Source organism: Danio aesculapii, chromosome 24, assembly GCF_903798145.1.
Source record: "Danio aesculapii chromosome 24, fDanAes4.1, whole genome shotgun sequence".
In the NCBI taxonomy this organism is placed as follows: Eukaryota; Metazoa; Chordata; class Actinopteri; order Cypriniformes; family Danionidae; genus Danio; species Danio aesculapii.
The window spans coordinates 20,861,147-20,875,789 of NC_079458.1; the positions used below are offsets into that span (position 1 = coordinate 20,861,147).

Consider the following 14,643-nt stretch of genomic DNA (forward strand, 5'->3'; position numbering starts at 1 on the left):
GAAAGGAAAGAAAGAAAGAAGAAAGAAAATGAAAGAGAAAAAAGAAAGAAAGAAAAACATTGCTAGCAATAATTATCATAATGCTAACATGAATTCCATGTTTCTAAGCAAGAAGAAAGAAAGAAAGAAAGAAAGAAAGAAAGAAAGAAAGAAAGAAAGAAAGAAAGAAAGAAAGAAAGAAAGAAAGAAAGAAAAAAGAAAGAGTTTCTATGATGTTTTAAGACATGACTAACATGAACCTTTATGCTGGTAGACTATTTCTAACATTTTTAACTTAACTATGTAAGCGCAAATTAGCATATAGCTAGCATTTGAAGTATGTTGACATGTTATTAAAATGTTTGAATTTATTTCTAGCATAAACATATTATTACTATATTTAACAATCTGCTTGTTAACATGTTTAGCATATTGATAACACAACTAAATCATTTTACTAAAATAAAGACATTTTAATACACTGTTAACATTTTGTTAGCATGTTTTGGCATTTTGCTAATGTAGCCCCTCTTGTTTTACTGTTCTTTGCATGAGCTGTAGACATATAGCTTGATAGACATTTTGTTTGTCTGTTTTATTTTCAGTTAAGTGCTCTGTCATCATTTACTGTACCTGGCGATGATCTTGTTCTGAAGTGGTAGTAGGAAATCATAAGCAGACAGCTTGTTGGCAGAGCAGCTTCCTGGTGTTGCCCCTTGAAGTGTGAGGATGTCAAGTCGCACGACGTGCCCGGATGGCACCCGAAGCCTCCACTGGTAATACGGCTTCTTCGGACTGACAAGACTGAGCGTGCGATTGTTTCCATACTTAGCGTACAGGTCAAAAGACATGGCTGTTAGGCAGAGAGGAGTAATATATTACCAGAAAAACAGAATAAATGAAAATTCCAACAAAACAATGAGACTTTTGATGACAGAATGGTAGTGATAGTACACTGTGAAACCTGCCTGGTTGAGGGATTTGCATGCAGAGTTTACTCAGAGGATTAATGGGACATGGTTGCATTTGAATTGCCTTACCTAAGTGTGGCCTATTTTTATTTTTCTCCGCTCATGGGACGATGTGTCATGGAAGATACAGAAGAACTTAGTTTAACCAACGTTTGGCAACTCAAATGAGTCAGTGTTCATAAATCAAGTGAGTAAACTCAACAGGTTTTACAGTGTATTATGATTGTACCCTGTAGCCCCAACTGCCACTTGCCACTCTGCAACGAGTTTGGGTTCTTTATTTTGTCCGCCTTGTCATCAGAATCTTCATCATCTTCATCCTCAGCATCACCACCGTCATCTGGATTCAAACCTGCACACATAGACGCACACACATTAAGAGCTTTTTACACTGAAAATGACAAAAACAGAGAGTTGAAAAGCTCTTAACCCAGCAGACGCAGTGTGTCCTCGTCTCTCTCCATGTAGTAACGCTCCTCATTCTTGCTAAAAAGGACCTTGTTGGTTCCAGGTAGACGCCGTTGCAACCGGGCTGGGTTCACTTTCCGGAGTTCCTCAGCAATAGCGGGAGGAGCAGAGAATTTACTCCAGTAGAACACACAAAGACCTTCCACTCCTTCACTGTCATCAGGACACATGACTTTTAACAGGATGACAACACCTAATACTGTTTTAGTTTGAGTTCTTCATTGCAAACTTCTAAAGGGCTGTGCACTTAAAGCTTATTAGGTGTACTGTGTACTTAATAGGTGTACTGTTAACAAAAAGAGAGTCTAAAAGCATACAAAATAAAGCTTATTTGAATGAATTTAGAATAATTCAAAATAAGAAAGCAAATAATATGCCTTTATGTTTTGTATTATTATGGTGGCTTAAGAACTCTAACATACTGTTATACTAAACTTATTAATCTTTTTCTGTTTTCTTCTGAGACAAATTTCTATATGCATCTCCTCCTAGACCATTTAAGCTAGAAAAACTAAACTAACTCCAAACTGCTCTGACTCGGGTTGCTATATCCTTTCCAACTAATCTGACTTACGGTTTTCCGAAAATTGACCCAGAAAAGTCAGAAAAGTCCCATTGACTTAACATTGGATCAAACTTTGTGACCTCATAACTTTGCACCAGACTGTCATACAGACTTAAGTTTGGGCTCATTTAAGTCAGACTAAAAATCTGCCAACCACTGATGACCTTTCAACTTACTAGCCACATCCTAGCAACAACTTACGGCACCCTAGCAACTGTCTCATAGACTTCCACTGTAAAAAACTGCCATTGACCCTACATTGGACAACATACCAATTCATACTAGCAATAATCATACTGGAAAGATACTAACAAACATACTAACATACTAATCATGCTAGAAACATAGTAACAAAAAACTAGTCCATACTAGAAACATATTAACAAACACACTAATCATACAAGCAACATGCTAATTCATTCTAAAATCATGCTAAAAACATGCTAGTTTATACTTGAAATATGCTAACAACATGATAACTCATACTAGAACCATGCTTATTTATGTTAGCAACCGCTTAGCAATCACTCAGATCACCCTAGCAACCACCTAGCAACACCTTAGCAATCACTTAAACACTCCAGCATCCACCTAGCAACGTCTTAGCAATGACCTAGAACATACTAGCTACTGCCTAGCAACGCCTTAGCAACCACTCAGAACTTCCTAGCAACACCATTGCAACCACATAGAACACTGTAGCTACCTACAACCAACACCTTAGCAACCATAGCAACCACCTTAGCAACCACTCAGAACACCCTAGCAACCACCTTGTAAGAAACATGCCAATCCATACTACAAACATGCTAGCATATGTGTAGTTGTCTATCTATGCCAACTGTTTAAAACTTCTTAAAAACTTCTTCAATTATTTAAACTTTAAAACTACTTTAAACTTTCAGACTAGGCTCTCTCAAGCCACCATAAAGTTTGTCTATGAACTTTACTTTTCTAGTTTATATGGTATAATACAATTAAGTAATATCAAGCAAGCAAGAGTGTTTTTTTTTTTCTAAATATCCATACGTAAGCGGATCACAACGACCATTATGAGTTTATGTAAGTAAAGGAAGAGGTATCATACCAATCACAAGTTGTACCACAAGGCTCTGTACTTGAACCATTTTTTTTCATTCTCTACTTGTATTAATTGATACTACATATGTGATGTTGATTACATAACTGAACACCAAAAAATGAATAAAAAAAAACTAAATTACACACAACAACACATTGTTTAATTTTTAGTCGATTTGAATGTATCACTCGATTAAATGGGCGTTATCAGTGGTTATCAACTGTTAGATATGGGCCAGTAGGAGCCTTCTGTTTGACTTTATTAATGCCCAAAGGGAAATTCACATGTCACAGCAGAGCTCTCCATACTAAAAATAAATAAGTTACATATATATAAAAACAATAATAAAATTACATTTTGGTTTACGATTACAAAATTACAAATTGCACACCTTTGTTCCAAAAACAACGAGTAAACACTTGTCCATATCAAATATCTAATTCAGTTCAGCACAATTACATCTGGTATGACTTTGGTTATACAATCTGATCTCTGTTGGTAAAAAAGACCTCCTGTATCTTTCTCTGTAACACCGGGGTTGAATTAATCTTGTACTAAAAAAGCTTGCACACGCTTGGACTGGATCAAAAAGGGCATTACTTTCATAGTTCATTATACTGACAAATTTGTCCAGCATTCGATCATGTGCAATCTCTTCTATGGTAGGTAGTGCACACCCCACAACAGAACCTGCCCTTTTTATAAGCTTATTTAATTTGTTTTTCTCCTTCTCCAACAGTCCCCCTCCCCAGCAGGTTACAGCATACAGGATCACAGAAGCCACCACAGAAACATAAAAAGTTTTTAACAGTGTCTGACACACACCAAAGGACCTCGGTCGTCTTAATAAATGAATGCGGCTCTGGCCCTTCTTATACACCTGAATTGTATTTTCAGACCATTCGAGCTTGTTGTTTAAATATACACCCAGGTACCTATATGATGAAACAATCTCAATTTCTGACTGATGTATAATTATGGGCACTGCTTGTGATGGATGTCTACTAAAGTCAACAATCATTTCTTTGGTCTTATTAGTGTTTAATTTAAGACAATTTGTTTCACACCAGTCAGCAAAACTTTTTAAAAGCAACCTATACTCACTCTCATCATAGTTCCTTATGTAACCTACGATTGCAGAGTCATCAGAAAACTTCTGTAAATGACAATTTTTGGAGCTGTATTGAAAATCTGATGTATAGAATGTAAATAAATATGGAGCTAAAACTGTTCCTTGAGGAACAACAGTACTGCTCACCATACTTTTTTGTAAACCTGCATTTTCTAATTTTGCCTTCAATAGTGCAGGCTGGATAGTGTTGAATGCACTTGAGAAATCAAAAAATGTGATCCTAACAGTATTACCTGATGTTTCCAGATGACTTAAAGATTTGTGTAGAAGATAAATAATTGCATCATCTACCCCTACACCAGTTTTTATATGCTACTGCAGTCTGTCTTTAGAAGCAATCAACAGCTTCTTAATATAATTTAAAACCAATCTTTCAAAACCTTTCATCAACTGGGCTGTTAGGGCTATTGGTCTATAATGAGAGAACTCAGTAGGGTTAGGTTTCTTAGGGACTGGTACTACACATGATGTCTTCCATAAAACGGGAACTCGTTCCAAACGCAAACTCAAATTAAAAATGTAATGAACCACCCAACAAATTTGATCCGCGCAGGCTTTAAGAACTCCAGCACTAATGTCGTCAGGTCCTGCAGATTTCTTCTTTTTAATTCTCCTCAACACATTTCTTACTTGTTCTATGGTTACATCTACTTTAGTAACAGACTCACAAGTAGAAAAAAATATATGTTAAAGCTGACTGTGAATCTAAAAAGGAACTCAGATGTGTACTCATGTGTACTCAGATGAGAATTTTTTAAAACACTGGACAGTGGCAGTACATCTCTTTACACTATTACCAGATCCAGACATCCTATTTAGATCACTCCATACATCTCTAACACTGTTTTATTGTAGTTTCTTTTCCATTTTAGATTTATAGTTATCCTTCCCCTCCTTAATTAAAATGTTTAGCTGTTACTAGTAGGCGCAGAAGGCTGTTATCATCCATCCACATAATTAATCAGCTATAGATCACATACGGCTGCAGCCGGAAGTTAACAAGAATCTTTTATAGTATTTATTCAATTTCCCATTAATTGTATTATATTAACACCTACACCTATCCCAACCCTAAACCCAACCGTCACAGTAATGTAAAAACAGATCTGGATCTGGGTGGGTAAATTTTTATCAGAAAAATCCCCTCAAAATATCAAGATAAAATTTTTGTTCATATCCCATATCATTAGGTGGAACAATGCCAAAATAATTCATCCTAAAAAAACTACTTAATTCAAGGTTTAAACACTCAGTGTTCTGTACATTTCTTTTAAGCTTGAATGATACTAAATGAGAAAAGAAAAGCTATTGGCATTGCTGTGCCAGAGGAGACAGACTATAGAGAAAGCCAGTGCAGTGAGTGCACTGAATAAAGCAGATGACCTTAAATGACCACAACAGAGCAGGACTGGAATATCAGAGTTGGTATTTAGTAAACTATGAAGCAATTTCAATTCAACCTTTTCTAAAAACTTACTAGAAAAAGTGACATCAAAGCTATATTTGAAATGGAAAGAAATTGTATCTCTACCAGGTGAATTCCAGTCAGGGTTTAGCATGGCACTGAAACGGCTATAAAGAACTTCCTCTTATCATCTGATTATGGTTTCTATTAGCGCTACTGATGCTGCATTTGGATGATACTGACCACAACATTCTCTTGGATAGCTAGAAAATTATGTTGGTGTTAATTGGATTGCATTGACATGGATCAAATTGTACTCATCTAACCATTTTCAGGTAGTTGAAGTAAAGAAACAGTTATCATATTGACCACAAAAACAATATGGTGTACCTCAAGGCTCAGTACTTAGGCCATTGCCTTTCATGCTCTATACTCAGAAGATATCATTAAGAAGTATGTTAATCTTGTTTAATCTTGACTGTTTACTGAACTAGCTCTACATTTCTTTGAGTCAAATTTTTGCAGGAATGCATAGCTGATAAACAAATGTGGGAGAGTAGCAAATACTTTTTCATCTCATATAATTTCTGATTGGCTAAAAAGGTTTTTTCTTCTGTTTGTAATTATTAGAGACTGTCGTGATTTTTAGCACATAGTGATCATAATTCATAACTGTTGTTTCTGTTATGTGCAGGTTGACAATGTTGAGTATGCATCAAGCCTAATTCAATACAGTTAGAATGTCCTATAATTAAAGTTATGAGAAAACAAATGCAAATCAAATTTAAACGTTAAAATTCTGTACATTTTGTGTATTTTCCCTACTGTCTCTAAATCAGGGTTTCTTCAAATCAAATTGAAGACTTTGTAGACCATTTAAAGACCATTAGGAATGAAATTTTATACATATACAAGGATACACACTAAGGATTTTTTTCTAATGGCCAGGTTACTTCTGAAAATATTTTTTGTATTAATGGAAGATCATGTAAAGCAGGGGCGTCCAAACTCAGTTCCGGAAGGCCAGTGTCCTGGAGAGTTTAGCTCCAACCTGAATCAAACACACCTGAATCAGCTAATCAAGCTCTTACTAGATATACTAGAAACTTTCTGGCAGGCGTGTTGAAGCATTTAAAGCTAAACAGAGTTTAGACACCCCTGATGTAAAGGGATGTGTTGCTTTAGTTTTCTTTCCCCGATTCGGGAATTTATTTTGGAGAATTTGCTGTAAAAATTTCTAACAGCTGTTGTGAATTGTATCTCTTTGTAATAAAAAACTTAAATATAAAAAAAGATGTTTGGAAATGGATTATAGGTGATTGAAAGTTGGCCAGATTGGGTAGCTTTAATTGGACACAAGGAAATTAAGACCTGTTTAAAATAATTTAAGACCTACAACACAATATTTCAGTAAATGTAAGACTTTTTAAGGCCTAAAATAATTTAGTTTTTGAAATTTAAGACTTTAGAAGACCCCGCGGACACCCTGCTAAATGCAAACCCATTTATTTAAAACTCAAAGGCTTTAAAAAAATGAAAATTGGCAATATGTGGGTTCGTGACTTACCTAAATGCAATAATTCCTGAGTGCTGGTAATACGTGCTCCATGGTGAAGAATCATACAACTCTGAGAACTTAGGTCCAGGGCACATCAACCAAAAAGGAAGAGATGACAGAAACACCATAAAATAACAAATTACAACAACAGCAGCAGCCTCTATTCTACTTCCATTCAGATCTATTTTGGCAAGTTGTAAACAAACCACCAATAACATCTACTAAGGTCGTGAAGTTTCCATTTAGTCTATGCGGTTTCATCACAGTGACATCAGAGCCACAGGAGGCGTGACATCACTGAAGAAGGTGAGACATCAGTGGCCCAGGCGAGACCTGCAGCCTTGGCACAAAAGCGCTGTTCTTGTGCGATTGGCTTTGAGCAACAAGAGCTTTGGGCAACAACAGCGCCATTGTCCGAAGCTCAATGTCAAGGATGGAATGGGGCGGGCAGCGGGTTTACGGTAACTTCTATGAGCAAGTTGTAGGCCCGTCACTTCTCACAATTCGAATTCGCTCGCTATTAAACAGGATTACAACCAAAACATGGGTTACGTTTAGGCTAATTGGAGCATCGCGCAGAACGAAAAGCAACACTTGGCCGATTTCCTCGATTTATCTGCGGACACAAATGCCAACCATTCCCATGATACTGGCTGTTTTGGCCCAGACTTTCCTGAGTTCTCTTTCGGTGCCCTAAATCCTTACTTTCGCTCTCTCGCTCTCTCTCCTGGCCTGCTCTGTCCCCTGGTCTACCTTTCTTTTCTCCGCTGGCTGCAGCCTCTCAGCAAAGAGGTACAGAGCATCTGATTGTGTGTGAGGAAGCCCGCAGACAATGTTTTTATTGAAGGACTGCTCTTCCTCTCACTCAGTCTGCCTGGGCCCTGTCCCTCTCACAAACACCGTTCTTGTCCTCGGCCCTGAAAAGCTGCAGTCCTCTGGGAGCCGGTCTCACCACACCGCCTCACACCAAGCCGGGCTCCGGTTACAGCTGGCTTTACATTTAAGAGGGCCACGGAGCGGCCGAAGACTCAGCAGAGCCTGCTTTACATTTAAAAGGATGACAATGAGGGACGAGCGCACCACTGGACCTGCGGCTCTGGCGGACTTTGCGTTTGAAAGTGCCAGGGGCGAGCATCGTTCCTTGAGTGGTCTCTGGAGAGTGGCCGCATTCCACAGAGATCACGGAGAAACCGGCTCTTGTCGTACAGAGAGGGTGTTATGTATGTTTATGCTTACGTAATGGCTTAGCGCCTGAGACTGGAGGCGGAACTGTGCCGACGACGGGTCTGCCAGCTCTGGAGAGAAGCTGAAGTTGGAGAACTCGATGCTTCCTCCAAGGTAGAACACTGAGGGCGATGGAGAGGCTGCGGGAAGGAGGATGCACACATGAAGAGAAAATTAACAGATCACACCAAACTATTTAAAAATAGGTTCTTATTTAGTTTAAAGTATATGCAATTACAGTGTGTTTACATTAGGGCAATCTTAATAATTATTTTCCATATTGAACGATAACGATATATATTTCAATATAAGTTGCTAATGCTTCCAGATTTAAATGAGTACCCCAAAAATGACTGAAGCCACAAAAATTAGAGGGTCCAATATATGCCATAACATGTTTTAGGCCGATAAATTTTCAGTGGCCAAAAATTCAGTAATATCAAAACACTTTAAGATTCCCATTGTTGCACATTTCTTCTGAGTGATTGGCATAGATCAATATTAAGTAAAAAAGTCCAGAGCTTATTATTGTTATTGACATAAATTTTATCGCGATTTAATGTCGTTTATCAGTCCAGCCTTGGTTTACATAGAACTTATCTAATAAAGCACCAATTTATAAGGTAACTGTGGTGTTATAACTAGGCCCAAACAGAATCTGCGCGTGCAGAATTCCACAGATTTTTAGCTCATTGAGTCTATTTATTTACTTGTGTAAATGGGTGTAAATTAAAATGTATTCAGTTTTTAAATTAATTTCAGTAATATTATTGACTAATATGAAAATGTTCATGTGATTTATTTACAATATAGTTTGTAAAGTAATATTTTCTGTCTTTTAGTAAAGATATTACATGAGAGACTTGCTTTGTTTACCAATGTATAAGTGGATCTAATTGGATTTGCATTGTAAACATTAAATAACAGTTAAAAATGTATCATTTTTTTATTTAATATATCATGTTTTTAATTACGATACTCCCAAAATCATTCCGCATAAATCTGCAGATTATCTACAAAATTTTGCGCAGAAATAGCAAAACACTTCCACAGATGGATTGGCCCTGTCTGGCCCTACTTATAACCTAGTGATTACCTAAGTTATTACCTAGTTATTGTAATTATTAGAATAAATACGCCATGTTTATGTGGAACTGGAACGTAAAATAAAAAAACTGCTGCTTTAAAATGTTGATTAAGTATTTACACAAACACACACAGAACATACTGGTAGAAACCATTTCACTAATGCTAATGCTAAACAGAAACCAGTTGCTTTACATTTTTAAGCTGAATCAAATTAACCTTATGAGTCTATTAAACTTATATTATGTTAAACTGACTTAAAACAGCTTGCACAACTTTTAAAACTAAGTTAGAATATGATTAACTTAGTTAAATAAGATACAATGAACTATTTTATATCAAGTAGATAAGGATCAATTAGTTATCATCAGTAACTCCAAAATAATTCTAGGTTAATTCTGAAGGTTTCTGAAGTTCATTTTGTTGTAACTTGACTAAACAGCTCATATTACATAATATGTTTACAATATTTTTACTACAAATATTCTTTCAGGATCCCTCTATATCACATTAATAAAAGAAAATATCTTCATAAGCTCACTGTGTGTGTAGCTCATCAAGAGAAACAAAACAAGAACATTTCACGCTCTCTTTGAAGAGTCTCTCTGGACGGCCAAAAGGATGAGAGGCTTGACTAGCTATACTGGAACGTAGCAGATCATAATCTCAGCATTCCTCTACAGCAGAAGGTCTTAACTTACATGCAAGGAAATGGAGAGTCAGTGCAATGGCAGCCGAGAGAGGCAGGAGGGGGGAAGCTCTCAGCGCCCACTTACTCCATGCCCCACAATCCACTCTCTTGCCCACCGGGCTCTTGATGGCAGACTCACTGCCGGATAGGCTTAACGTCTGGATGGGTTTCGTCACAAATTCCTGCTAAACACAAAAGGAGAAAAGTAGCCTTCATGTCAAACCACACTATATGAGCCGAAACAAGTCATGATCACTATCACGACCTTTCTGTCACCCTACAACAACCTATGTGTGGTATTTAATTGGCTTCCCCCCACATCATTCTAAACATCTTTTCATCAGGAGGAAGGGGTCGCAGAACTAGGATATCCTGGTGGGATTCCCCTGCGGAGTCGCACAAAGCGTAATTTGAGGGTCTGCTTTCCCACGGCCCCTCTCAGCGGTGTCAACACTCCATTTTTGACAAGCTCATTCATGAGACTATCTGGACCAACGTTTAGATGCAGGCAACCTGGTGGTCAAACGAAAAGCTTTGGAGTTTGGAAAAGAGAAGTGTTGTAATACAGGGTAAATAGCATGTCAGTTTAACCAATTAGCAACTGGAAGGTGTTAGTCTTTAAAAATAATGATTACAAATGGGTGACTTTGTGGTGAGAAAAAGCTTGATTGCCCAAAGAACCTTTCAAAGGACAACACTATTTATTGGGGTTGATGGTTCCACAATGAACCCTTAATCTTTCCATTCCACAAAAGGTGGAAAAAAGGTAACTGAAAAAATTATTTTGATTTATAGAATATTTTTCTAAAGAATGGTTCTTTAATCAGGGTATATACCGGCATCAGAGAGTGAAATACAATACCTTTTAAAAGACTCTTCTCATACATTTTAAGACTCTCATTGCCACTTTAACATTGGCAATATTTTACCATGCAGTATTTTGACTAAATACCGATGATAAGACACTAATCCTATAGTAGAAGAGTAAAGTTTGTAGACAAACTTTATGGTGACTTGAGAAAGCCTAGTCTGAAAGTTTGAAGCTATAAAAATAAATAATTAAAGTAGTTTTTAAGAAGTTTGAAACAGTTGGCATAGATAGAAAACTACATATAGGTTAGCAGGTTTGTAGTATGAATTGGCATGTTTCTTGCTAGGTGGTTGCTATGGTGTTCTGAGTCATTGCTAAGGTGTTGCTAGACAGTTGCTAACATAAATTTCCATGGTTCTAGTATGAATTAGCATGTTTCTAGAATAAATTAGCATGTTGTTAGCATGGTTCTAGTATGAATTAGGATGTCGCTAGCATGTTTCTAGAATAAACTAGCATGTTGGTAACATGAATTTGGTATGAATTAGCATGTTGCTAGAATGTTTATTGCATGAATTAGCATGTTGCTAGTATGATTAGTATGTTTGTTTGTATGTTTTTAGTATGGATTGGTATATTGCTAGTATGTTTTTAGTATGTCCAATGTAAAGTCAATGGCAGTTTTTTTAAGAAAAAGAAGAAGAAGACTAAGTTTATGTAGTATAACAGTATGTTGGCTTTCTCAAGCCACCATAACTAAAACATTACTGATTTACTGAATAAAAATGCTAAGATATTTTAACGAGTGGTTTAGTTTATTTACAATTTTACAAGGACATCTATGCAAAATACAAAATGAAATAATATCATTGCTAACAGGACAAGAATATTTTCACAAAATATATGCTCAGCATATATGAGTACACCCCTCATAAATCTATCTTTTAAATTCATATTTGTAATAGGAAGCTATACAGTATTATATTTGTGCATATACACTTGAAGTCAGAATTATAAGCCCCCCTTTGAATTTTTTTTTTTTTATATTTTCCAAATTATGATTAACAGAGCAAGAAAATTTTCTCAGTATGTCTGATAATATTTTTTTTCTGGTGAAAGTCTCATTTGTTTTATTTCAGATAGAATAAATGCAGTTTTAAATTTTTTATGAAACATTTCAAGGTCAAATTTATTAGCCCCTTTAAGCAATTTTTTTCCAGACTGTCTACAGAAAAACCATCATTATACAATAACTTGCCTAATTACCCTAACCTGCCTAGTTAACCTAGTTAACCTAATTAAGCCTTTAAATGTCACTTTAAGCTGTATAGAAGTGTCTTGAAAAATATCTAGTGAAATGTTATTTACTGTCTGTCATCATGGAAAACATAAAATAAATCCGCTATTAGAAATGAGTTATTAAAACTATTATGGTTAGAAACGTGTTGAAAAAAATCTGCTCTCCGCTACAGAAATTGGGAGAAAAAATAAACAGGGGGGCTAATAATTCTGACTTCAACTGTACATTAGATTAGTCAGTACTGAAGCCAAATCTGGAGCTTATCTAACAAAATAACGGTACAAAAACCAGTACACCCAAATTCATGTTATAGAAAAATATTAAATACAAATTTAAAAAAAAGAGGAAAAATCAAGAGAAGCAAAAAAAAAAATTTTTTTTAATTTTGTTGAAATTGTGTAGGCTGTAATTTTGTTTCGCAATATTTGCTTGAATTTAATTGCATTTTCTTTCAATCCTAAATATGTTTGGTGACTAAAATATTATTTTAATAAATAGATCAGTTTAATAAATCTGTTTCGTTTAAATGCACCAAAATACACTGCCTATATTCACTGAGAAATGGATAAAAATATTCATTTTCAAAATGGGGTGTACTCAATTATGCTGAGCACTGTAAGCTATAATTTGCACCACCTGTGTGACTTACAATATAATATTTTGTGCATTTTAAACGTGTTTACAATTAAGTTAAAATAAGCACTAAAATGAAAATAACATTAGAAAAATGTAATATAATAGGACTAAATTGTTATTTAAAATTAAATTATTTCAATAACCGTTAACATTTCTTCAAGATCTTAGTTATTAAATAAATAACATGGGAAAAAACACCTTTACACAATACAATGAATGTTAAAATTCAATTCAATTCAACAATTAAGACTTCTATTTTTGATGTAATTTAAAACATCTATGTATTAGTATAAAAGTTTTAACAGCAGAACTTTGCACTTAACAATAACTTACTACAAATTCCAATACTCAAATTGTAATTAAAACAGTGTAATTATATGCAAGCACGATTACTGTATGTGTGTACTCCAAATTAAAAAAAAAGATTAATAAGAAATAATACCTCAAAATTTGAGACAAAGCACTAAAAACACTGATAGATCTCAAAGTTTCGCCTTCAAACAAGATAATTATTTGTAAGCAAATATAAAGACATCTGAATAAACGGTGGCTAAAAATAAGAAGTCAGAGGTAATAGAAAGCATCATGAGCGCGTTGATTCGCTGTATAGTCGCGGTGCTGATGGAGTGCTAGATCTCCTACCTGTGCAGGTGCACCGGCGGGTGCGCAGGCTCCTGAACCAGACACGCTGTAAACTTCGCAGCTTCTATTTTTGGGAAAAGTCCTCATGGCCCGCTCTCTTATGGCTCCGATGCAGCGATACAGAACAATACCTCGGGCAGAGAAATCAGCCCGGAGACGTAGTGCGATCCCGGAGAAACCCGACCTGAGCGGGTCTGGCGCTTCGAGCATTCACTCTCCGTGTCCCTCCGTGAACAGGTGCTGCAGGTACCCAGAATGCACCGCGGCACAAAGGAAGCACTATGAGCAGGTACAATCCCCACAGCCATCCGTGCGACAGAAATTGTGGGCAAACTTCTCCCGTGGTGTGCGTGTGCCATGGCCACAATGGGCAGTCTGATGTTACATGATTAGAGCGCAATTAAATTAATCGCGGCGGAGAATGCGTCATTATAGCGGTCCGTTTGCTGGGGATGAAAAACAAAAGCGCATAGCTAAGATATTTGTTTAGGAAGAGTCTCCGAGGATGAAATATTTCCCCGTTGTTTCCCCCGTGTCTCACGTTACGGGCCAGCGAGGCGTGCAGCCTGGGAACAAAGCGGACCCAATTTATCCCGTGTGCGGAACACTGTTGATTAGTCAACGATCCCTGGGTTACACTGGGACGTTATCCGTACTTTTAAAATCGCAGTATCACATCAACTACGTAAAAAACGCGAATTGTCTAGCTTGTAAAATATTTGAACACGAATAATGGCCTTATAATTATGTAGGGTACATAACAATGGGCACGACATATTTCTTTGCAACAAGACATGATATTATTAATAATCATAGTAGCTTGGCCTTTTCCTTTTCCCCCTTCTCCTTTATCTCTTTTTAGCAATTCCTTCACTAATGAGCCATAAAACCATGCTAGCAACGTGCTAATTCATACAAAAAATGTGTTAACAAAATACCAGTGCATGCTAAAACATCCTAGCAACATATATTCATACATTCATTATGAAACATGCTAGCAATTATCACAAAAAAACATGCTAGCACCATGCTAATTCAAGTTAAAAACAGTGTGATATAACATGGGAAAACACAGACAGGCTAATTCACGTGGC

General features: G+C 36.4%; 1 protein-coding gene across 1 annotated transcript; it reads right to left on the minus strand.

Annotated features, from left to right (window-relative positions):
* Nucleotides 1-599: 599 nt before the first annotated feature.
* LOC130218075 (uncharacterized) lies at nucleotides 600-13,743 on the minus strand. Its single transcript, XM_056450107.1, has 7 exons — nucleotides 13,550-13,743; nucleotides 10,171-10,345; nucleotides 8,396-8,523; nucleotides 7,169-7,236; nucleotides 1,381-1,571; nucleotides 1,180-1,302; nucleotides 600-832 (listed from the first exon to the last, which is right to left on the minus strand). The coding sequence occupies exons 1-7, from the start codon at nucleotides 13,634-13,636 to the stop codon at nucleotides 600-602; spliced, it is 1,005 nt and encodes a 334-aa protein (XP_056306082.1). The 5' UTR covers nucleotides 13,637-13,743.
* Nucleotides 13,744-14,643: the final 900 nt, after the last annotated feature.